General features: G+C 33.9%; 1 protein-coding gene across 1 annotated transcript; it reads left to right on the forward strand.

Annotated features, from left to right (window-relative positions):
- The first annotated feature begins 1,381 nt into the window (after positions 1-1,381).
- On the forward strand, positions 1,382-6,502 carry LOC142231207 (uncharacterized). Its single transcript, XM_075301826.1, has one exon. It carries the CDS (start codon positions 1,382-1,384, stop codon positions 6,500-6,502), a length of 5,121 nt encoding a protein of 1,706 aa, XP_075157941.1.
- The last annotated feature ends 17,867 nt before the right edge of the window (positions 6,503-24,369 follow it).

Here is a 24,369-nt window from a genome sequence, read left to right on the forward strand (position 1 = left end):
CAATTTTTTCAGGATTTGGAAGGAATTTTCGGTTTTTTGGGGGTGGTCATGAATTAAGCTCCTTTTCGCTCTAGGACGCATAGTTTAGGAGATATGAGCAAAACAAGTTTTTCATATAAAAATTTCAATTTTTTCAGGATTTGGAAGGAATTTTCGATTTTTGGGGGGTGGTCATGAATTAAGCTCCTTTTCGCTCTAGGACGCATAGTTTAGAAGATATGAGCAAAACAAGTTTTTCATATAAAAATTAAAATTTTTTCAGGATTTGGATGGAATTTTCGATTTTTTGGGGGTGGTCATGAATTAAGCTCCTTTTCGCTCTAGGACGCATAGTTTAGGAGATATGAGCAAAACAAGTTTTTCATATAAAAATTTCATTTTTTTTCAGGATTTGGAACGAATTTTCGATTTTTTGGGGGTGGTCATGAATTAAGCTCCTTTTCGCTCTAGGACGCATAGTTTAGGAGATATGAGCAAAACAAGTTTTTCATATAAAAATTTCAATTTTTTCAGGAGTTGAAAGGAATTTTCGATTTTTTGGGAGTGGTCATGAATTAAGCTCCTTTTCGCTCTGGGACGCATAATTTAGGAGATATGAGAAAAACAAGTTTTTCATATAAAAATTTAAATTTTTTCAGGATTTGGAAGGAATTTTTGAGGGTGGTCATGAATTAAGCTCCTTTTCGCTCTAGGACGCATAGTGTTAAGACATGTAATAAGAGAAGATCTCATTTTTATCAAATTTATCCAAACACCAAAATCATCGATGTTCCACTTTAAACTCCATTTGTTTACTTTGTTGCTAGTCGTTTGTGCCAAATTTACGAACAAAAACACTTCACCACCCCCCTTTTGTCGTAGTTTCACACCAGCTAAGCAATCCCCACTCAAAGTTGTCGTCGTTTGCTCTTGATATCAACACAAGCCACATATCTCTTATACACAATTTCTTCGTTTTGAATGATACAAATATTCTCTTCGCTCATCGTCATTCTTGCTGCTGCCTTATTCTCAACATATCATGATATTATAACTAGTCACTCCATTACATTGTTGGTGTGATCACCGCTACTTTTCACCAACGTTCAAGGCCAACAACTTGTCTGCTGTCCTTTTCTTACTTTCATTTTAAAGCAGTGATTTTCTGTTTAGCGGTTCGTGACGGCTGGCTGATATAAATTTCTTTTAGTATTCATTATCGTTCTTGAGCTTTCGCATTGTATAAAATATACGAGAAAATAAAATTGTTAAAAAAGGTCTAAAATTAATTGGTTTTAGTTTATTTTTTTGGAAAAAAGGTTTGAAAAGGCTCAAATCTTCAACAAGGTCCTTCGAACCGGATGATTTGATTGTTTCTTCGTAAAAAGGAATTACTTTCAAAATGATGTCATCGCAGTCACTATCACCAAATGTTGAAAGGGAGCACCGAGTTAAAATGCTACAACGAAATCGATTAGTAAAATTACTGTCTAATTTAAATACTCAAACATTCGATGACTTGTCGCAAGCCGAAATTGAGGTAAAGCTGGAATTTCTGGAAAGCAAAATTAACCTTTTTGAACAGTTACAATCCGATTTGGAATACATGGATGAAACGCAATTTAATGAAACTCATCGGGATGATATGGAGTCATCGTATTGCAGTGTAAAGGCAAAACTGGTAAATGTTTTGTCATCAAGAAAATCATTTGCGGCACCACTACATAGCACAATGATTACTCAACACGACCATTCATCGAGGGTTTCTGTTAATCTACCAAAGTTGCAATTGTCAAAATTTGGGGGACAATATAAACAATGGCTGGACTTTTACAATATGTTCTCAGTGTTAGTTGACCAAAATGAATCCCTATCCAATGTGGAAAAATTTCAATACCTTCGATCGTGTTTGGAAGATGATGCTGCTCAATTAGTACACTCGTTAGAAGTTACAGATAGTAATTACCAAATGGCTTTAGAACTTTTATCATCTCGGTACGGCAATAAACGTTATATTTTTAATGCTCATTTGCAAGATATCTTTAACATCGAGAAATTAGTAAATCCAAATTCATCGCAACTTCGAAATTTCGTCGACACTATCAATGCTAACCTTCGCGCAATACAATCATTTGCCTCAAAATCACAAATTTCTGACGGAATTTTATTAAATCTCGTTGTCTCAAAATTCGATATCCAAACAAAAACACAATGGGAGGAAGAAATTTCTAATAATAGCCATAACCATTCATCGGAACCATTCTATTTGCCAGATTGGGATTCACTAACCAAATTTCTTGAAAAAAAGAGTCAAACTATGGATATTATTGCGAACGATAGGCTTACAAAATCTAATTCCCATCATAGAAAACCAGTGTCGTTTGTCGTCTCTGAATCAATATGTCATCTTTGCGACCAAGGCGGTAAACATAATCCATTTCGATGTACAGTTTTTATGAGTCTTGACCCTTTAGGTCGATATGACCTTATAAAAAAGAAAGGCTTGTGTTTAAATTGTTTGACTCCAAATCATGTGTCTAGCAATTGTCCTTCAACGAATCGATGTCAGCAATGCAATGTGAGTCATCATACGCTGCTCCATAGAGAGAAAACTAAATCCAAAGTTGATGATGAGTCATCAACTCCTGTTGTTCTTCAAGTTACAAAAGGCAACGAAATCATTATAGCCACAGCATTGGTGGAAATCGTTTCGTCTTCGGGAAAGAAGATTACAGCGCGTGCAATGCTAGATTCAGCTTCACAGCTGCATTTTGTGACTGAGCGTGTAGCGCAAATTCTAGGTTTACAACGCGATAAAATAAATATGGACATTTCTGGGATTGGAACAAATTCAATTAAAGCATATAACCAATGTCGTTTCAATCTAAAATCTATCCATTATGCTTTTAACTGTTTTGTAGAAGCTGTTATTTTGCCTTCAATTACTGGAAATCAACCACATACAGCGTTTAACATCAATGGTTGGAACATACCACTAAACATTAAAAAGAAACTTGCTGATCCAAATTTTAATATTCCAAGTCAAATCGATGTGTTATTGGGAACGGGTGTTTTCTATGAACTTTTAATGATAGGACAAATTAAGATTCAAGAAAATCTTCCAACTTTGCAAAAAACCTCCTTGGGTTGGATAGTGGCTGGGGGCATAACAAAATCACCCATAGCGTCATCGACTACTCAATATTCTGTTCTTGCAACAACAACCACCCATCTCGAAAAAATATTAGAAAAATTTTGGATCGTAGAAGAGAATATCAATTCCACACCCGCCGAATTGAGTGTCGAAGAGCAAGATTGCGAGAATTATTTTAGTCAAACTACCACACGTTGTCCCAAAACAGGCCGCTTCATCGTTCGTCTTTCATTCAAATCTATGTTTGATAAGCTTGGAGATTCATATGATATCGCATATAGAAGACTTCTCTTATTGGAAAAAAGAATGCAAAGCGATAGTGAACTAAAAGTTGAGTACACCAATTTCATCAACGAATACATAGAACTCGGACATATGAAGCTTGTGCAAAAACAATCGTCGTTTAATTATATTCCACACCATTATGTTACGAAGCTAGACAGTTCGACAACAAAACTTCGAGTTGTCTTCGATGGCTCCAGCAAAACTACCTCTGGAGTATCACTCAATGATCTTCTTCGAGTAGGCCCTAAACTACAAGATGACCTTTTTACAATTCTTCTTCGTTTTCGTTCTCACAAAATTGTACTCATGGCAGACATTACAAAAATGTATCGCCAGGTAATGATACACCCTGACGATAGAAAGTGGCAATGTATTTTGTGGAGAAATTCACAATCAGAACCGGTTAATATTTATCAACTACAAACCGTCACATATGGAACTACGTGCGCGTCTTATTTGGCAACAAAGTGTTTGCAGCAATTAGCCCAGGACCAACAATTAAAATTTCCTCTTGGCTCGAAAATAGTTTTAAATGATTTTTATGTCGACAATTTAATGACTGGTGCCGATACAATAGACGAGGTAATTGAAATTAAAAACCAAGTTACAAAGTTACTAGAAACTGGTGGCTTTCCTTTGAGAAAGTTTGCATCGAATGTTTCAAATGTAATTAAAGATATTAATATGGCGGACAGGGAACCAACATTTCAGCTTTATGATATGGAATTCATAAAGGCACTTGGATTAAAGTGGAGTCCCTCAGCAGATTCATTTCTTTTTTACTATCAGTTACCTGTAACATCGTCAAAATTAACTAAACGGAAAATTTTATCGCATATTGCAACATTTTTTGATCCACTAGGATTAATAAACCCAATTATCGTACAATGTAAAATATTAATGCAAGGCCTCTGGAAGCTGAAAATACATTGGGATGAAAGCGTACCTCATTCAATCGCCACACAATGGGAAAACATTTGCCGTTCATTGCCAGATATCAAAAACCTTAAAATAAAAAGGTTGGTACATATAAAGTCTAAGATTGAAATTCATGGTTTTGCAGATGCCAGTACAAAGGCATATGGAGCATGTATATATGTAGTCTGCAAGGAAGGTGTTTTCGAATCATCATTGCTTTGCGCAAAATCTAGAGTTGCTCCAACTAGACCAGTTACGCTACCTCGCCTTGAGCTATGTGCCGCACTGCTATTAGCTGAACTACTGGATTCTGTTTGCAAAATTTTTAACCCAAATCCTGCAAATGTCCATTGTTGGTCTGATTCATCAATTGCATTAGCATGGATAAATGGTGACCCTAATCGTTGGAATCAGTTCGTTGCTAATAGAGTTCGAAAAATACAATCAGCTACGTTCCAATATACTTGGCATCATTGTCCTACAACAGAGAACCCTGCTGATTTGGTGTCACGCGGTGCAAATGTCAAAGACTTGATTGACAATCAATTGTGGTTCTATGGGCCACAATTTCTGCAAAAAGAAGTAAATGAATGGCCTCAATTGGAGCCCTCTTCACAACCAATTATACCTGAAGAGCGACATGAAGCAACCGCATTGTTGGTCGCATCATCTCCGTCATTGTTCAAAGGTCTTAAGTATGCCAATAGCTTCAAGAGAGTCGTGAGAGTTTTCGCCTATGCAAATAGATTCATTAATTTATGTAAGAGAAGAAATGATGTACCCGTAGGGGATATAACCATTGAGGAAGAAAACTCAGCATTAATGTGTATATGCATATCAATCCAAAGAGAATGTTATTCGGAGGAATATGAAAAATTATCCAGAAAAGAGAATTTGAGGGCTGGGTCTAAATTAAGCCAATTGTCGCCATTTATGGACAACAACATTATTCGTGTTGGAGGAAGGCTAATAAATTCTTCGTTGCCGTATGCCACCGTTCATCCAATATTGCTACCTAATGATCATCCATTTGTCGACGTTTTGATTGCCTATTATCATAAATTGCATATGCATGCTGGTATTCAAACTTTAACCAGTCTTCTTCGTGATCAATTTTGGATCGTAAATTCACGTGATACAATCCGACGAGTAATACATCAATGCATAATATGTTATCGTTGTCGACCTCGCATTGCCGAACAAATAATGGGATCTCTTCCTAAAGATAGAGTGGAACCAACATATCCCTTTGCTATTACCGGGGTAGATTACTGCGGACCGTTTCATATTACACCAAGACTGCGAGGTAAGAATCTGATTAAAGTGTATGTGGCTGTTTTTATTTGTTTCAGTACGAAAGCCATACATATGGAGTTAGCTACAGACCTCAGCAGCACAGCGTTTTTATCGGCATTAAAAAGGTTTGTTGCAAGACGTGGAAAGTGTCATACCATATACTCAGATAACGCCACAAATTTTGTGGGAGCTAATCGAGAATTGAAAGAGATGTTGCAACACTTTCTCTCCACAGAACACATAACAAATGTAGAAGAAATGTGCCGACAAGAAGGTATACAATGGAAATTTATCCCTCCGCGCTCCCCACACTTTGGAGGTCTATGGGAGAGTGCTGTAAAGCAAGCTAAATATTTTCTGCAAAGATCTCTCGGCAATTGCTTGTTTACATACGATGAATTACAAACAGTTTGCTGCCAAGCTGAGGCAATTGTAAACAGCCGCCCATTAACACCTCTCTCTAGTGACCCGGATGATTTGCGTGCTCTGACTCCTTCTCATTTTTTAATTGGAAGAACATCTCATACAATATGTGAACCCTCAGTGGTAAACGAAAAGGTTGATTCACTGAAACGGTATCAGCAGATGCAGTGGGTACAACAATCATTTTGGAAGAGATGGCATGCAGAATACATCAGAGAACTTCAAAGCAAAACAAAATGGAAACTACAACACACCAATCTTAGCATAAATGATTTGGTTTTAATTAAGGAGGACAACCTTCCCCCTTTAAAATGGAAACTGGGAAGAATCGTCGAAACCATACAAGGGCCAGATGGACATGTCAGAGTTGTTATTGTAAAAACTGCTGAGGGTCAACAAAAGCGAGCAATAACAAGGATTTGTAAACTTCCAATTAATTCCAATTAAGGGCGCGGGGAGTATGTTAAGACATGTAATAAGAGAAGATCTCATTTTTATCAAATTTATCCAAACACCAAAATCATCGATGTTCCACTTTAAACTCCATTTGTTTACTTTGTTGCTAGTCGTTTGTGCCAAATTTACGAACAAAAACACTTCACCACCCCCCTTTTGTCGTAGTTTCACACCAGCTAAGCAATCCCCACTCAAAGTTGTCGTCGTTTGCTCTTGATATCAACACAAGCCACATATCTCTTATACACAATTTCTTCGTTTTGAATGATACAAATATTCTCTTCGCTCATCGTCATTCTTGCTGCTGCCTTATTCTCAACATATCATGATATTATAACTAGTCACTCCATTACATTGTTGGTGTGATCACCGCTACTTTTCACCAACGTTCAAGGCCAACAACTTGTCTGCTGTCCTTTTCTTACTTTCATTTTAAAGCAGTGATTTTCTGTTTAGCGGTTCGTGACGGCTGGCTGATATAAATTTCTTTTAGTATTCATTATCGTTCTTGAGCTTTCGCATTGTATAAAATATACGAGAAAATAAAATTGTTAAAAAAGGTCTAAAATTAATTGGTTTTAGTTTATTTTTTTGGAAAAAAGGTTTGAAAAGGCTCAAATCTTCAACACATAGTTTAGGAGATATGAGCAAAACAACTTTTTCATATAAAAATTCCAATTTTTTCAGGAGTTGAAAGGAATTTTCGATTTTTTGGGGGTGGTCATGAATTAAGTTCCTTTTCGCTCTAGGACGCATAATTTAGGAGATATGAGAAAAACAAGTTTTTCATATAAAAATTTAAATTTTTTCAGGATTTCGATGGAATTTTCGATTTTTAGGGGGTGGTCATGAATTAAGCTCCTCTTCGCTCTAGGACACATAGTTTAGGAGATATGAGAAAAACACGTTTTTCATATAAAAATTTCAATTTTTCTGGATTTGGATTTTTTGGGGGTGGTCATGAATTAAGCTCCTTTTCGCTCTAGGATGCATAGTTTAGGAGATATGAGCAAAACAACTTTTTCATATAAAAATTCCAATTTTTTCAGGAGTTGAAAGGAATTTTCGAATTTTTGGGAGTGGTCATGAATTAAGCTCCGTTTCGCTCTAGGACGCATAGTTTAGGAGATATGAGCAAAACAAGTTTTTCATATAAAAATTTCAATTTTTCTGGATTTGGATTTTTTGGGGGTGGTCATGAATTAAGCTCCTTTTCGCTCTAGGATGCATAGTTTACAAGATATGAGCAAACAAGTTTTTCATATAAAAATTTCAATTTTTTTCAGGATTTGGATGGAATTTTCGATTTTTTGGGGGTGGTCATGAATTAAGCTCCTCTTCGCTCTAGGACACATAGTTTAGGAGATATGAGAAAAACACGTTTTTCATATAAAAATTTCAATTTTTCTGGATTTGGATTTTTTGGGGGTGGTCATGAATTAAGCTCCTTTTCGCTCTAGGATGCATAGTTTAGGAGATATGAGCAAAACAACTTTTTCATATAAAAATTCCAATTTTTTCAGGATTTGGAAGGAATTTTCGATTTTTTAGGGGTGGTCATGAATTAAGCTCCTTTTCGCTCTAGGACGCATAGTTTAGGAGATATGAGCAAAACAACTTTTTCATATAAAAATTCCAATTTTTTCAGGAGTTGAAAGGAATTTTCGAATTTTTGGGAGTGGTCATGAATTAAGCTCCGTTTCGCTCTAGGACGCATAGTTTAGGAGATATGAGCAAAACAAGTTTTTCATATAAAAATTTCAATTTTTCTGGATTTGGATTTTTTGGGGGTGGTCATGAATTAAGCTCCTTTTCGCTCTAGGATGCATAGTTTACAAGATATGAGCAAACAAGTTTTTCATATAAAAATTTCAATTTTTTTCAGGATTTGGATGGAATTTTCGATTTTTTGGGGGTGGTCATGAATTAAGCTCCTTTTCGCTCTAGGACGCATAGTTTAGGAGATATGAGCAAAACAAGTTTTTCATATAAAAATTTCATTTTTTTCAGGATTTGGAACGAATTTTCGATTTTTTGGGGGTGGTCATGAATTAAGCTCCTTTTTGCTCTAGGACGCATAGTTTAGGAGATATGAGCAAAACAAGTGTTTCATATAAAAATTTAAAATTTTTCAGGATTTGGATGGAATTTTCGATTTTTTGGGGGGGTGGTCATGAATTAAGCTCCTTTTCGCTCTAGGACGCATAGTTTAGGAGATATGAGCAAAACAAGTTTTTCATATAAAAATTTCAATGTTTTCAGGATTTGGATGGAATTTTCGATTTTTTGGGGGTGGTCACGAATTAAGCTCCTTTTCGCTCTAGGACGCATAGTTTAGAAGATATGAGCAAAACAAGTTTTTCATATAAAAATTTAAATTTTTTCAGGATTTGGATGGAATTTTCGATTTTTTGGGGGTGGTCACGAATTAAGCTCCTTTTCGCTCTAGGACGCATAGTTTAGGAGATATGAGCAAAACAAGTTTTTCATATAAAAATTTCAATTTTTTCAGGATTTGGAAGGAATTTTCGATTTTTTGGGGGTAGTCATGAATTAAGCTCCTTTTCGCTCTAGGACGCATAGTTTAGGAGATATGAGCAAAACAAGTTTTTCATATAAAAATTTCAATTTTTTCAGGATTTGGAAGGAATTTTCGATTTTTTAGGGGTGGTCATGAATTAAGCTCCTTTTCGCTCTAGGACGCATAGTTTCAAAACAACTTTTTCATATAAAAATTCCAATTTCATATAAAAATTCCAATTTTTTCAGGAGTTGAAAGGAATTTTCGAATTTTTGGGAGTGGTCATGAATTAAGCTCCTTTTCGCTCTAGGACGCATAATTTAGGAGATATGAGAAAAACAAGTTTTTCATATAAAAATTTAAATTTTTTCAGGATTTCGATGGAATTTTCGATTTTTAGGGGGTGGTCATGAATTAAGCTCCTTTTCGCTCTAGGACGCATAATTTAGGAGATATGAGAAAAACACGTTTTTCATATAAAAATTTAAATTTTTTCAGGATTTGGAAGGAATTTTTGGGGGTGGTCATGAATTAAGCTCCTTTTCGCACTAGGACGCATAGTTTAGGAGATATGAGCAAAACAAGTTTTTCATATAAAAATTTCTTTTTTTTTCAGGATTTGGAACGAATTTTCGATTTTTTGGGGGTGGTCATGAATTAAGCTCCTTTTCGCTTTAGGGCGCATAGTTCAGGAGATATGAGCAAAACAAGTTTTTCATATAAAAATTTCAATTTTTTCAGGATTTGGAAGGAATTTTCGATTTTTTGGGGGTGGTCATGAATTAAGCTCCTTTTCGCTCTAGGACGCATAGTTTAGGAGATATGAGCAAAACAAGTTTTTCAAATAAAAATTTCAATTTTTTCAGGATTTGGAAGGAATTTTCGATTTTTTGGGGGTGGTCATGAATTAAGCTCCTTTTCGCTCTAGGACGCATAGTTTAGGAGATATGAGCAAAACAACTTTTTCATATAAAAATTGCAATTTTTCAGGATTTGGATGGAATTTTCGATTTTTTGGGGGTGGTCATGAATTAAGCTCCTTTTCGCTCTAGGACGCATAGTTTAGGAGATATGAGCAAAACAAGTGTTTCATATAAAAATTTAAATTTTTTCAGGAGTTGAAAGGAATTTTCGAATTTTTGGGAGTGGTCATGAATTAAGCTCCTTTTCGCTCTAGGACGCATAATTTAGGAGATATGAGAAAAACAAGTTTTTCATATAAAAATTTAAATTTTTTCAGGATTTCGATGGAATTTTCGATTTTTTGGGGGTGGTCATGAATTAAGCTCCTTTTCGCTCTAGGACGCATAATTTAGGAGATATGAGAAAAACACGTTTTTCATATAAAAATTTAAATTTTTTCAGGATTTGGAAGGAATTTTTGGGGGTGGTCATGAATTAAGCTCCTTTTCGCACTAGGACGCATAGCTTAGGAGATATGAGCAAAACAAGTTTTTCATATAAAAATTTTAATTTTTTCAGGATTTGGAAAGAATTTTCGATTTTTTGAGGGTGGTCACGAATTAAGCTCCTTTTCGCTCTAGGACGCATAGTTTAGGAGATATGAGCAAAACAAGTTTTTCATATAAAAATTTCAATTTTTTCAGGATTTGGAAGGAATTTTCGATTTTTTGGGGGTGGTCACGAATTAAGCTCCTTTTCGCTCTAGGACGCATAGTTTAGGAGATATGAGCAAAACAAGTTTTTCATATAAAAATTTCAATTTTTTCAGGATTTGGAAGGAATTTTCGATTTTTTGGGGGTGGTCATGAATTAAGCTCCTTTTCGCTCTAGGACGCATAGTTTAGGAGATATGAGCAAAACAAGTTTTTCATATAAAAATTTCAATTTTTTCAGGATTTGGAAGGAATTTTCGATTTTTTGGGGGTGGTCATGAATTAAGCTCCTTTTCGCTCTAGGACGCATAGTTTAGGAGATATGAGCAAAATAGGGTTTTCATATAAAAATTTCAATTTTTTCAGGATTTGGAAGGAATTTTCGATTTTTTGAGGGTGGTCATGAATTAAGCTCCTTTTCGCTCTAGGACGCATAGTTTAGGAGATATGAGCAAAACAAGTTTTTCATATAAAAATTTCAATTTTTTCAGGATTTGGAAGGAATTTTCGATTTTTGGGGGGTGGTCATGAATTAAGCTCCTTTTCGCTCTAGGACACATAGTTTAGAAGATATGAGCAAAACAAGTTTTTCATATAAAAATTAAAATTTTTTCAGGATTTGGATGGAATTTTCGATTTTTTGGGGGTGGTCATGAATTAAGCTCCTTTTCGCTCTAGGACGCATAGTTTAGGAGATATGAGCAAAACAAGTTTTTCATAAAAAAATTTCATTTTTTTTCAGGATTTGGAACGAATTTTCGATTTTTTGGGGGTGGTCATGAATTAAGCTCCTTTTCGCTCTAGGACGCATAGTTTAGGAGATATGAGCAAAACAAGTTTTTCATATTAAAATTTAAATTTTTTCAGGATTTGGAAGGAATTTTCGATTTTTTGGGGGTGGTCATGAATTAAGCTCCTTTTCGCTCTAGAATGCATAGTTTAGGAGATATGAGCAAAACAAGTTTTTCATATAAAAATTTCAATTTTTTCAGGATTTGGAAGGAATTTTCGATTTTTTGGGGGTGGTCACGAATTAAGCTCCTTTTCGCTCTAGGACGCATAGTTTAGGAGATATGAGCAAAACAAGTTTTTCATATAAAAATTTCAATTTTTTCAGGATTTGGAAGGAATTTTCGAATTTTTGGGGGTGGTCATGAATTAAGCTCCTTTTCGCTCTAGGACGCATAGTTTAGGAGATATGACCAAAACAAGTTTTTCATATAAAAATTTCAATTTTTTCAGGATTTGGAAGGAATTTTCGATTTTTTGGGGGTGGTCATGAATTAAGCTCCTTTTCGCTCTAGGACGCATAGTTTAGGAGATATGAGCAAAATAGGGTTTTCATATAAAAATTTCAATTTTTTCAGGATTTGGAAGGAATTTTCGGTTTTTTGGGGGTGGTCATGAATTAAGCTCCTTTTCGCTCTAGGACGCATAGTTTAGGAGATATGAGCAAAACAAGTTTTTCATATAAAAATTTCAATTTTTTCAGGATTTGGAAGGAATTTTCGATTTTTGGGGGGTGGTCATGAATTAAGCTCCTTTTCGCTCTAGGACGCATAGTTTAGAAGATATGAGCAAAACAAGTTTTTCATATAAAAATTAAAATTTTTTCAGGATTTGGATGGAATTTTCGATTTTTTGGGGGTGGTCATGAATTAAGCTCCTTTTCGCTCTAGGACGCATAGTTTAGGAGATATGAGCAAAACAAGTTTTTCATATAAAAATTTCATTTTTTTTCAGGATTTGGAACGAATTTTCGATTTTTTGGGGGTGGTCATGAATTAAGCTCCTTTTCGCTCTAGGACGCATAGTTTAGGAGATATGAGCAAAACAAGTTTTTCATATAAAAATTTCAATTTTTTCAGGAGTTGAAAGGAATTTTCGATTTTTTGGGAGTGGTCATGAATTAAGCTCCTTTTCGCTCTGGGACGCATAATTTAGGAGATATGAGAAAAACAAGTTTTTCATATAAAAATTTAAATTTTTTCAGGATTTGGAAGGAATTTTTGAGGGTGGTCATGAATTAAGCTCCTTTTCGCTCTAGGACGCATAGTTTAGGAGATATGAGCAAAACAACTTTTTCATATAAAAATTCCAATTTTTTCAGGAGTTGAAAGGAATTTTCGATTTTTTGGGGGTGGTCATGAATTAAGTTCCTTTTCGCTCTAGGACGCATAATTTAGGAGATATGAGAAAAACAAGTTTTTCATATAAAAATTTAAATTTTTTCAGGATTTCGATGGAATTTTCGATTTTTAGGGGGTGGTCATGAATTAAGCTCCTCTTCGCTCTAGGACACATAGTTTAGGAGATATGAGAAAAACACGTTTTTCATATAAAAATTTAAATTTTTTCAGGATTTGGAAGGAATTTTCGATTTTTTAGGGGTGGTCATGAATTAAGCTCCTTTTCGCTCTAGGACGCATAGTTTAGGAGATATGAGCAAAACAACTTTTTCATATAAAAATTCCAATTTTTTCAGGAGTTGAAAGGAATTTTCGAATTTTTGGGAGTGGTCATGAATTAAGCTCCGTTTCGCTCTAGGACGCATAGTTTAGGAGATATGAGCAAAACAAGTTTTTCATATAAAAATTTCAATTTTTCTGGATTTGGATTTTTTGGGGGTGGTCATGAATTAAGCTCCTTTTCGCTCTAGGATGCATAGTTTACAAGATATGAGCAAACAAGTTTTTCATATAAAAATTTCAATTTTTTTCAGGATTTGGATGGAATTTTCGATTTTTTGGGGGTGGTCATGAATTAAGCTCCTTTTCGCTCTAGGACGCATAGTTTAGGAGATATGAGCAAAACAAGTTTTTCATATAAAAATTTCATTTTTTTCAGGATTTGGAACGAATTTTCGATTTTTTGGGGGTGGTCATGAATTAAGCTCCTTTTTGCTCTAGGACGCATAGTTTAGGAGATATGAGCAAAACAAGTGTTTCATATAAAAATTTAAAATTTTTCAGGATTTGGATGGAATTTTCGATTTTTTGGGGGGGTGGTCATGAATTAAGCTCCTTTTCGCTCTAGGACGCATAGTTTAGGAGATATGAGCAAAACAAGTTTTTCATATAAAAATTTCAATGTTTTCAGGATTTGGATGGAATTTTCGATTTTTTGGGGGTGGTCACGAATTAAGCTCCTTTTCGCTCTAGGACGCATAGTTTAGAAGATATGAGCAAAACAAGTTTTTCATATAAAAATTTCAATTTTTTCAGGATTTGGAAGGAATTTTCGATTTTTTGGGGGTAGTCATGAATTAAGCTCCTTTTCGCTCTAGGACGCATAGTTTAGGAGATATGAGCAAAACAAGTTTTTCATATAAAAATTTCAATTTTTTCAGGATTTGGAAGGAATTTTCGATTTTTTAGGGGTGGTCATGAATTAAGCTCCTTTTCGCTCTAGGACGCATAGTTTCAAAACAACTTTTTCATATAAAAATTCCAATTTCATTAAAAAATTCCAATTTTTTCAGGAGTTGAAAGGAATTTTCGAATTTTTGGGAGTGGTCATGAATTAAGCTCCTTTTCGCTCTAGGACGCATAATTTAGGAGATATGAGAAAAACAAGTTTTTCATATAAAAATTTAAATTTTTTCAGGATTTCGATGGAATTTTCGATTTTTAGGGGGTGGTCATGAATTAAGCTCCTTTTCGCTCTAGGACGCATAATTTAGGAGATATGAGAAAAACACGTTTTTCATATAAAAATTTAAATTTTTTCAGGATTTGGAAGGAATTTTTGGGGGTGGTCATGAATTAAGCTCCTTTTCGCACTAGGACGCATAGTTTAGGAGATATGAGCAAAACAAGTTTTTCATATAAAAATTTTAATTTTTTCAGGATTTGGAAGGAATTTTCGATTTTTTGGGGGTGGTCACGAATTAAGCTCCTTTTCGCTCTAGGACGCATAGTTTAGGAGATATGAGCAAAACAAGTTTTTCATATAAAAATTTCAATTTTTTCAGGATTTGGAAGGAATTTTCGATTTTTTGGGGGTGGTCATGAATTAAGCTCCTTTTCGCTCTAGGACGCATAGTTTAGGAGATATGAGCAAAACAAGTTTTTCATATAAAAATTTCAATTTTTTCAGGATTTGGAAGGAATTTTCGATTTTTTGGGGGTGGTCATGAATTAAGCTCCTTTTCGCTCTAGGACGCATAGTTTAGGAGATATGAGCAAAACAACTTTTTCATATAAAAATTGCAATTTTTTCAGGATTTGGATGGAATTTTCGATTTTTTGGGGGTGGTCATGAATTAAGCTCCTTTTCGCTCTAGGACGCATAGTTTAGGAGATATGAGCAAAACAAGTGTTTCATATAAAAATTTAAATTTTTTCAGGAGTTGAAAGGAATTTTCGAATTTTTGGGAGTGGTCATGAATTAAGCTCCTTTTCGCTCTAGGACGCATAATTTAGGAGATATGAGAAAAACAAGTTTTTCATATAAAAATTTAAATTTTTTCAGGATTTCGATGGAATTTTCGATTTTTTGGGGGTGGTCATGAATTAAGCTCCTTTTCGCTCTAGGACGCATAATTTAGGAGATATGAGAAAAACACGTTTTTCATATAAAAATTTAAATTTTTTCAGGATTTGGAAGGAATTTTTGGGGGTGGTCATGAATTAAGCTCCTTTTCGCACTAGGACGCATAGCTTAGGAGATATGAGCAAAACAAGTTTTTCATATAAAAATTTTAATTTTTTCAGGATTTGGAAAGAATTTTCGATTTTTTGGGGGTGGTCACGAATTAAGCTCCTTTTCGCTCTAGGACGCATAGTTTAGGAGATATGAGCAAAACAAGTTTTTCATATAAAAATTACTTTTTTTTCAGGATTTGGAACGAATTTTTGATTTTTTGGGGGTGGTCATGAATTAAGCTCCTTTTCGCTCTAGGACGCATAGTTTAGGAGATATGAGCAAAACAAGTTTTTCATATAAAAATTTAAATTTTTTCAGGATTTGGAAGGAATTTTCGATTTTTTGGGGGTGGTCATGAATTAAGCTCCTTTTCGCTCTAGGACGCATAGTTTAGGAGATATGAGCAAAACAAGTTTTTCATAAAAAATTGCAATTTTTTCAGGATTTGGATGGAATTTTCGATTTTTTGGGGGTGGTCATGAATTAAGCTCCTTTTCGCTCTAGGACGCATAGTTTAGGAGATATGAGCAAAACAAGTGTTTCATATAAAAATTTAAATTTTTTCAGGATTTGGAAGGAATTTTCGATTTTTGGGGGGTGGTCATGAATTAAGCTCCTTTTCGCTCTAGGACGCATAGTTTAGGAGATATGAGCAAAACAAGTTTTTCATATAAAAATTCAAAATTTTGCAGTATTTGGATGGAATTTTCGATTTTTTGGGAGTGGTCATGAATTAAGCTCCTTTTCGCTCTAGGACGCATAATTTAGGAGATATGAGCAAAACAAGTTTTTCATATAAAAATTTCAATTTTTTCAGAATTTGGAAGGAATTTTCGATTTTTTAGGGGTGGTCATGAATTAAGCTCCTTTTCGCTCTAGGACGCATAGTTAAGGAGATATGAGCAAAACAAGTTTTTCATATAAAAATTTCAATTTTTTCAAGATTTGGAAGGAATTTTCGATTTTTGGGGTGTGGTCATGAATTAAGCTCCTTTTCGCTCTAGGACGCATAGTTTAGAAGATATGAGCAAAACAAATTTTTCATATAAAAATTAAAATTTTTTCAGGAGATGGATGGAATTTTCGATTTTTTGGGAATGGTCATGAATTAAGCTCCTTTTCGCTCTAGGACGCATAGTTTAGGAGATATGAGCAAAACAAGTTTTTCATAAAACATTTCAATTTTTTCAGGATTTGGATGGAATTTTCGATTTTTAGGGGGTGGTCATGAATTAAGCTCCTTTTCGCTCTAGGACGCATAGTTTAGGAGATATGAGCAAAACAAGTTTTTCATATAAAAATTTCAATTTTTTCAGGATTTGGAAGGAATTTTCGATTTTTTGGGGGTGGTCATGAATTAAGCTCCTTTTCGCTCTAGGACGCATAGTTTAGGAGATATGAGCAAAACAATTTTTTCATGTAAAAATTTAAATTTTTTCAGGATTTGGATGGAATTTTCGATTTTTTGGGGGTGGTCATGAATTAAGCTCCTTTTCGCTCTAGGACGCATAGTTTAGAAGATATGAGCAAAACAAGTTTTTCATATAAAAATTTAAATTTTTTCAGGATTTGAATGGAATTTTCGATTTTTTGGGGGTGGTCATGAATTAAGCTCCTTTTCACTCTAGGACGCATAGTTTAGGAGATATGAGCAAAACAAGTGTTTCATATAAAAATTTCAATTTTTTCAGGATTTGGAAGGAATTTTCGATTTTTTTGGGGGTGGTCATGAATTAAGCTCCTTTTCGCTCTATGACGCATAGTTTAGGAGATATGAGCAAAACAAGTTTTTCATATAAAAATTTAAATTTTTGCAGGATTTGGATGGAATTTTCGATTTTTTGGGGGTGGTCATGAATTAAGCTCCTTTTCGCTCTAGGACGCATAGTTTAGAAGATATGAGCAAAACGAGTTTTTCATATAAAAATTTCAATTTTTTCAGGATTTGGAAGGAATTTTCGATTTTTTGGGGGTGGTCATGAATTAAGCTCCTTTTCGCTCTAAGACGCATAGTTTAGGAGATATGAGCAAAACAAGGTTTTCATATAAAAATTTCAATTTTTTGAGTATTTGGACGCATAGTTTAGGAGATATGAGCAAAACAAGTTTTTCATATAAAAATTTAAATTTTTGCAGGATGTGGATGGAATTTTCGATTTTTTGGGGGTGGTCATGAATTAAGCTCCTTTTCGCTCTAGGACGCATAGTTTAGAAGATATGAGCAAAACAAGTTTTTCATATAAAAATTTCAATTTTTCAGGATTTGGATGGAATTTTCGATTTTTTGGGGGTGGTCATGAATTAAGCTCCTTTTCGCTCTAGGGCGCATAGTTTAGGAAATATGAGCAAAACAAGTTTTTCATATAAAAATTTAAATTTTTTCAGGATTTGGATGGAATTTTCGATTTTTTGGGGGTGGTCATGAATTAAGCTCCTTTTCGCTCTAGGACGCATAGTTTAGGAGATATGAGCAAAACAAGTTTATCATATAAAAATTTCAATTTTTTCGGGAATTGAATGGAATTGGATGGAATTTTCGATTTTTTTGGGGTGGTCATGAATTAAGCTCCTTTTCGCTCTAGGACGCATAGTTTAGGAGATATGAGCAAAACAAGGTTTTCATATAAAAATTTCAATTTTTTCAGTATTTGGATGGAATTTTCGATTTTTTGAGGTTGGTCATGAATTAAGCTCCTTTTCGCTCTAGCACGCATAGTTTAGGAGAGATGAGCAAAACAAGTTTTTCATATAAAAATATAAATTTTTTCAGGTTTTGGATGGAATTTTCGAGTTTTTGGGTGTGGTCATGAATTAAGCTCCTTTTCGTTCTAGGACGCATAGTTTAGGAGATATGAGCAAAACAAGTTTTTCATATAAAAATTTCAATTTTTTCAGGATTTGGATGGAATTTTCGATTTTTTGGGTGTGGTCATGAATTAAACTCCTTTTCGCTCTAGGACGCATAGTTTAGGAGAAATGAACAAAACAAGTGTTTCATATAAAAATTTATTTTTTTTTCAGGATTAGGATGGAATGTGGGTGTGGTCATGAATTTGGCTTCTTTTCGCTCTAGGACGCATAGTTTAGGAGATATGAGCAAAACAAGTTTTTCATATAAAAATTTCAATTTTTTCGGTATTTTAATGGAATTTTCGATTTTTTGAAGGTGGTCATGAATTAAGCTCCTTTTCGCTATAGGACGCATAGTTTGGGAAATAGAAGCAAAACTAGTTTTTTTATATAAAAATTTCATTTTTTTCAGGATTTGGATGGAATTCTCGATTTTTGGGGTGTGGTCATGAATTAAGCTCCTTTCCGCTCTAGGACGCATAGGATAGAGATATGAGCAAAACAAGTGTTTCATACAAAAAGTTTAGGAGATATGAGCAAAACAAATATTTCATACAAAAATTTAATTTTTTTTTGAATTTGGATGGAATTTTCGATTTTTTGGGTGTGGTCATGAATTAGGCACCTTTTCAAAACAAGTTTTTCATATAAAAATTTAAATTTTTTCATGATTTGGATGGAATTTTCAATTTTTTCGGGTGTGTTCATGAATTAAGCTCCTTTTCGGTCTAGGACGCATAGTTTAGGAGATATGAGCAAAACAAGTTTTTCATATAAAAATTTCAAATTTTTCAGGATTTAGATGGAATTTTCGATTTTTTTCATATAAAAATTTCAATTTTTTCGGGATTTTAATGGAATTTTCGATTTTTTGGGATACGTCATGAATTAAGCTCCTTTTCGCTCTAGGACGTATAGTTTAGGGATATGAGCAAAACAAGTATTTCATATAAAAATTTCATTTTTTTTCAGGATTTGGATGGAATTTTCGATTTTTTTGGTGTGGTCATGAATTAAGCTCCTTTTCGCTCTAGGACGCATAGGATAGAGATATGAGCAAAACAAGTGTTTCATACAAAAAGTTTCATTTTTTCAGGATTAGGATGGAATTTGTGTGTGGTCATGAATTTGGCTTCCGTTCGCTCTAGGACGCATAGTTTAGGAGATATGAGCAAAACAAGTTTTTCATATAAAAATTTCAATTTTTTCAGGATTTGGATAAAATTTGAGTGTGGCCATGAATTAAACTCCTTTTCGCTCTAGGACGCATAGTTTAGGAGATATGAGCAAACCAAGTTTTTCATATAAAAATTAAAATTTTTCAGGATGTGGATGGAATTTTCGATTTTTTGGGGTGTGTTCATGAATTAAGCTCCTTTTCGGTCTAGGACGCATAGTTTAGGAGATATGAGAAAAACAAGTTTTTCATATAAAAATTTAAATTTTTTCAGGAGTTGAAAGGAATTTTCGATTTTTTGGGAGTGGTCATGAATTAAGCTCCTTTTCGCTCTAGGACGCATAGTTTAGGAGATATGAGCAAAACAACTTTTTCATATAAAAATTCCAATTTTTTCAGGAGTTGAAAGGAATTTTCGAATTTTTGGGAGTGGTCATGAATTAAGCTCCTTTTCGCTCTAGGACGCATAATTTAGGAGATATGAGAAAAACAAGTTTTTCATATAAAAATTTAAATTTTTTCAGGATTTCGATGGAATTTTCGATTTTTTGGGGGTGGTCATGAATTAAGCTCCTTTTCGCTCTAGGACGCATAATTTAGGAGATATGAGAAAAACACGTTTTTCATATAAAAATTTAAATTTTTTCAGGATTTGGAAGGAATTTTTGGGGGTGGTCATGAATTAAGCTCCTTTTCGCACTAGGACGCATAGCTTAGGAGATATGAGCAAAACAAGTTTTTCATATAAAAATTTTAATTTTTTCAGGATTTGGAAAGAATTTTCGATTTTTTGGGGGTGGTCACGAATTAAGCTCCTTTTCGCTCTAGGACGCATAGTTTAGGAGATATGAGCAAAACAAGTTTTTCATATAAAAATTACTTTTTTTTCAGGATTTGGAACGAATTTTCGATTTTTTGGGGGTGGTCATGAATTAAGCTCCTTTTCGCTCTAGGACGCATAGTTTAGGAGATATGAGCAAAACAAGTTTTTCATATAAAAATTTCAATTTTTTCAGGATTTGGAAGGAATTTTCGATTTTTTGGGGGTGGTCATGAATTAAGCTCCTTTTCGCTCTAGGACGCATAGTTTAGGAGATATGAGCAAAACAAGTTTTTCATATAAAAATTGCAATTTTTTCAGGATTTGGATGGAATTTTCGATTTTTTGGGGGTGGTCATGAATTAAGCTCCTTTTCGCTCTAGGACGCATAGTTTAGGAGATATGAGCAAAACAAGTGTTTCATATAAAAATTTAAATTTTTTCAGGATTTGGAAGGAATTTTTGGGGGTGGTCATGAATTAAGCTCCTTTTCGCACTAGGACGCATAGCTTAGGAGATATGAGCAAAACAAGTTTTTCATATAAAAATTTTAATTTTTTCAGGATTTGGAAAGAATTTTCGATTTTTTGGGGGTGGTCACGAATTAAGCTCCTTTTCGCTCTAGGACGCATAGTTTAGGAGATATGAGCAAAACAAGTTTTTCATATAAAAATTACTTTTTTTTCAGGATTTGGAACGAATTTTCGATTTTTTGGGGGTGGTCATGAATTAAGCTCCTTTTCGCTCTAGGACGCATAGTTTAGGAGATATGAGCAAAACAAGTGTTTCATATAAAAATTTAAATTTTTTCAGGATTTGGAAGGAATTTTCGATTTTTTGGGAGTGGTCATGAATTAAGCTCCTTTTCGCTCTAGGACGCATAATTTAGGAGATATGAGCAAAACAAGTTTTTCATATAAAAATTTCAATTTTTTCAAGATTTGGAAGGAATTTTCGATTTTTGGGGTGTGGTCATGAATTAAGCTCCTTTTCGCTCTAGGACGCATAGTTTAGAAGATATGAGCAAAACAAATTTTTCATATAAAAATTAAAATTTTTTCAGGAGATAGATGGAATTTTCGATTTTTTGGGAATGGTCATGAATTAAGCTCCTTTTCGCTCTAGGACGCATAGTTTAGGAGATATGAGCAAAACAAGTTTTTCATAAAACATTTCAATTTTTTCAGGATTTGGATGGAATTTGCGATTTTTAGGGGGTGGTCATGAATTGAGCTCCTTTTCGCTCTAGGACGCATAATTTAGGAGATATGAGAAAAACAAGTTTTTCATATAAAAATTTAAATTTTTTCAGGATTTGGATGGAATTTTCGATTTTTAGGCGGTGGTCATGAATTAAGCTCCTTTTCGCTCTAGGACGCATAGTTTAGGAGATATGAGCAAAACAAGTTTTTCATATAAAAATTTCAATTTTTTCAGGATTTGGAAGGAATTTTCGATTTTTTGGGGGTGGTCATGAATTAAGCTCCTTTTCGCTCTAGGACGCATAGTTTAGGAGATATGAGCAAAACAATTTTTTCATGTAAAAATTTAAATTTTTTCAGGATTTGGATGGAATTTTCGATTTTTTGGGGGTGGTCATGAATTAAGCTCCTTTTCGCTCTAGGACGCATAGTTTAGAAGATATGAGCAAAACAAGTTTTTCATATAAAAATTTAAATTTTTTCAGGATTTGAATGGAATTTTCGATTTTTTGGGGGTGGTCATGAATTAAGCTCCTTTTCACTCTAGGACGCATAGTTTAGGAGATATGAGCAAAACAAGTGTTTCATATAAAAATTTCAATTTTTTCAGGATTTGGAAGGAATTTTCGATTTTTTTGGGGGTGGTCATGAATTAAGCTCCTTTTCGCTCTAGGACGCATAGTTTAGGAGATATGAGCAAAACAAGTTTTTCATATAAAAATTTAAATTTTTGCAGGATTTGGATGGAATTTTCGATTTTTTGGGGGTGGTCATGAATTAAGCTCCTTTTCGCTCTAGGACGCATAGTTTAGAAGATATGAGCAAAACGAGTTTTTCATATAAAAATTTCAATTTTTTCAGGATTTGGAAGGAATTTTCGATTTTTTGGGGGTGGTCATGAATTAAGCTCCTTTTCGCTCTAAGACGCATAGTTTAGGAGATATGAGCAAAACAAGGTTTTCATATAATAATTTCAATTTTTTCAGTATTTGGACGCATAGTTTAGGAGATATGAGCAAAACAAGTTTTTCATATAAAAATTTAAATTTTTGCAGGATGTGGATGGAATTTTCGATTTTTTGGGGGTGGTCATGAATTAAGCTCCTTTTCGCTCTAGGACGCATAGTTTAGAAGATATGAGCAAAACGAGTTTTTTATATAAAAATTTCAATTTTTTCAGGATTTGGAAGGAATTTGCGATTTTTTGGGGGTGGTCATGAATTAAGCTCCTTTTCGCTCTAGGACGCATAGTTTAGAAGATATGAGCAAAACAAGTTTTTCATATAAAAATTTCAATTTTTTCAGGATTTGGAAGGAATTTTCGATTTTTAGGGGGTGGTCATGAATTAAGCTCCTTTTCGCTCTAGGACGCATAGTTTAGGAGATATGAGCAAAACAAGTTTTTCATACAAAAATTTCAATTTTTCACGATTTGGATGGAATTTTCGATTTTTTGGGGGTGGTCATGAATTAAGCTCCTTTTCGCTCTAGGGCGCATAGTTTAGGAAATATGAGCAAAACAAGTTTTTCATATAAAAATTTAAATTTTTTCAGGATTTGGATGGAATTTTCGATTTTTTGGGGGTGGTCATGAATTAAGCTCCTTTTCGCTCTAGGACGCATAGTTTAGGAGATATGAGCACAACAAGTTTATCATATAAAAATTTCAATTTTTTCGGGAATTGAATGGAATTGGATGGAATTTTCGATTTTTTTGGGGTGTTCATGAATTAAGCTCCTTTTCGCTCTAGGACGCATAGTTTAGGAGATATGAGCAAAACAAGGTTTTCATATAAAAATTTCAATTTTTTCAGTATTTGGATGGAATTTTCGATTTTTTGAGGTTGGTCATGAATTAAGCTCCTTTTCGCTATAGGACGCATAGTTTGGGAAATAGAAGCAAAACTAGTTTTTTTATATAAAAATTTCATTTTTTTCAGGATTTGGATGGAATTCTCGATTTTTGGGGTGTGGTCATGAATTAAGCTCCTTTCCGCTCTAGGACGCATAGGATAGAGATATGAGCAAAACAAGTGTTTCATACAAAAAGTTTAGGAGATATGAGCAAAACAAATATTTCATACAAAAATTTAATTTTTTTTTTGAATTTGGATGGAATTTTCGATTTTTTGGGTGTGGTCATGAATTAGGCACCTTTTCAAAACAAGTTTTTCATATAAAAATTTAAATTTTTTCATGATTTGGATGGAATTTTCAATTTTTTGGGGTGTGTTCATGAATTAAGCTCCTTTTCGGTCTAGGACGCATAGTTTAGGAGATATGAGCAAAACAAGTTTTTCATATAAAAATTTCAAATTTTTCAGGATTTAGATGGAATTTTCGATTTTTTTCATATAAAAATTTCAATTTTTTCGGGATTTTAATGGAATTTTCGATTTTTTGGGATACGTCATGAATTAAGCTCCTTTTCGCTCTAGGACGTATAGTTTAGGGATATGAGCAAAACAAGTATTTCATATAAAAATTTCATTTTTTTCAGGATTTGGATGGAATTTTCGATTTTTTTGGTGTGGTCATGAATTAAGCTCCTTTTCGCTCTAGGACGCATAGGATAGAGATATGAGCAAAACAAGTGTTTCATACAAAAAGTTTCATTTTTTCAGGATTAGGATGGAATTTGTGTGTGGTCATGAATTTGGCTTCCGTTCGCTCTAGGACGCATAGTTTAGGAGATATGAGCAAAACAAGTTTTTCATATAAAAATTTCAATTTTTTCAGGATTTGGATAAAATTTGAGTGTGGCCATGAATTAAACTCCTTTTCGCTCTAGGACGCATAGTTTAGGAGATATGAGCAAACCAAGTTTTTCATATAAAAATTAAAATTTTTCAGGATGTGGATGGAATTTTCGATTTTTTGGGGTGTGTTCATGAATTAAGCTCCTTTTCGGTCTAGGACGCATAGTTTAGGAGATATGAGCAAAACAAGTATTTCATATAAAAATTTCAATTTTTTCAGCATTTGGATGGAATTTTCGATTTTTTGGGGTAGGTCGTGAACTAAG

This window comes from Haematobia irritans, chromosome 3 (genome assembly GCF_050003625.1).
Source record: "Haematobia irritans isolate KBUSLIRL chromosome 3, ASM5000362v1, whole genome shotgun sequence".
In the NCBI taxonomy this organism is placed as follows: Eukaryota; Metazoa; Arthropoda; class Insecta; order Diptera; family Muscidae; genus Haematobia; species Haematobia irritans.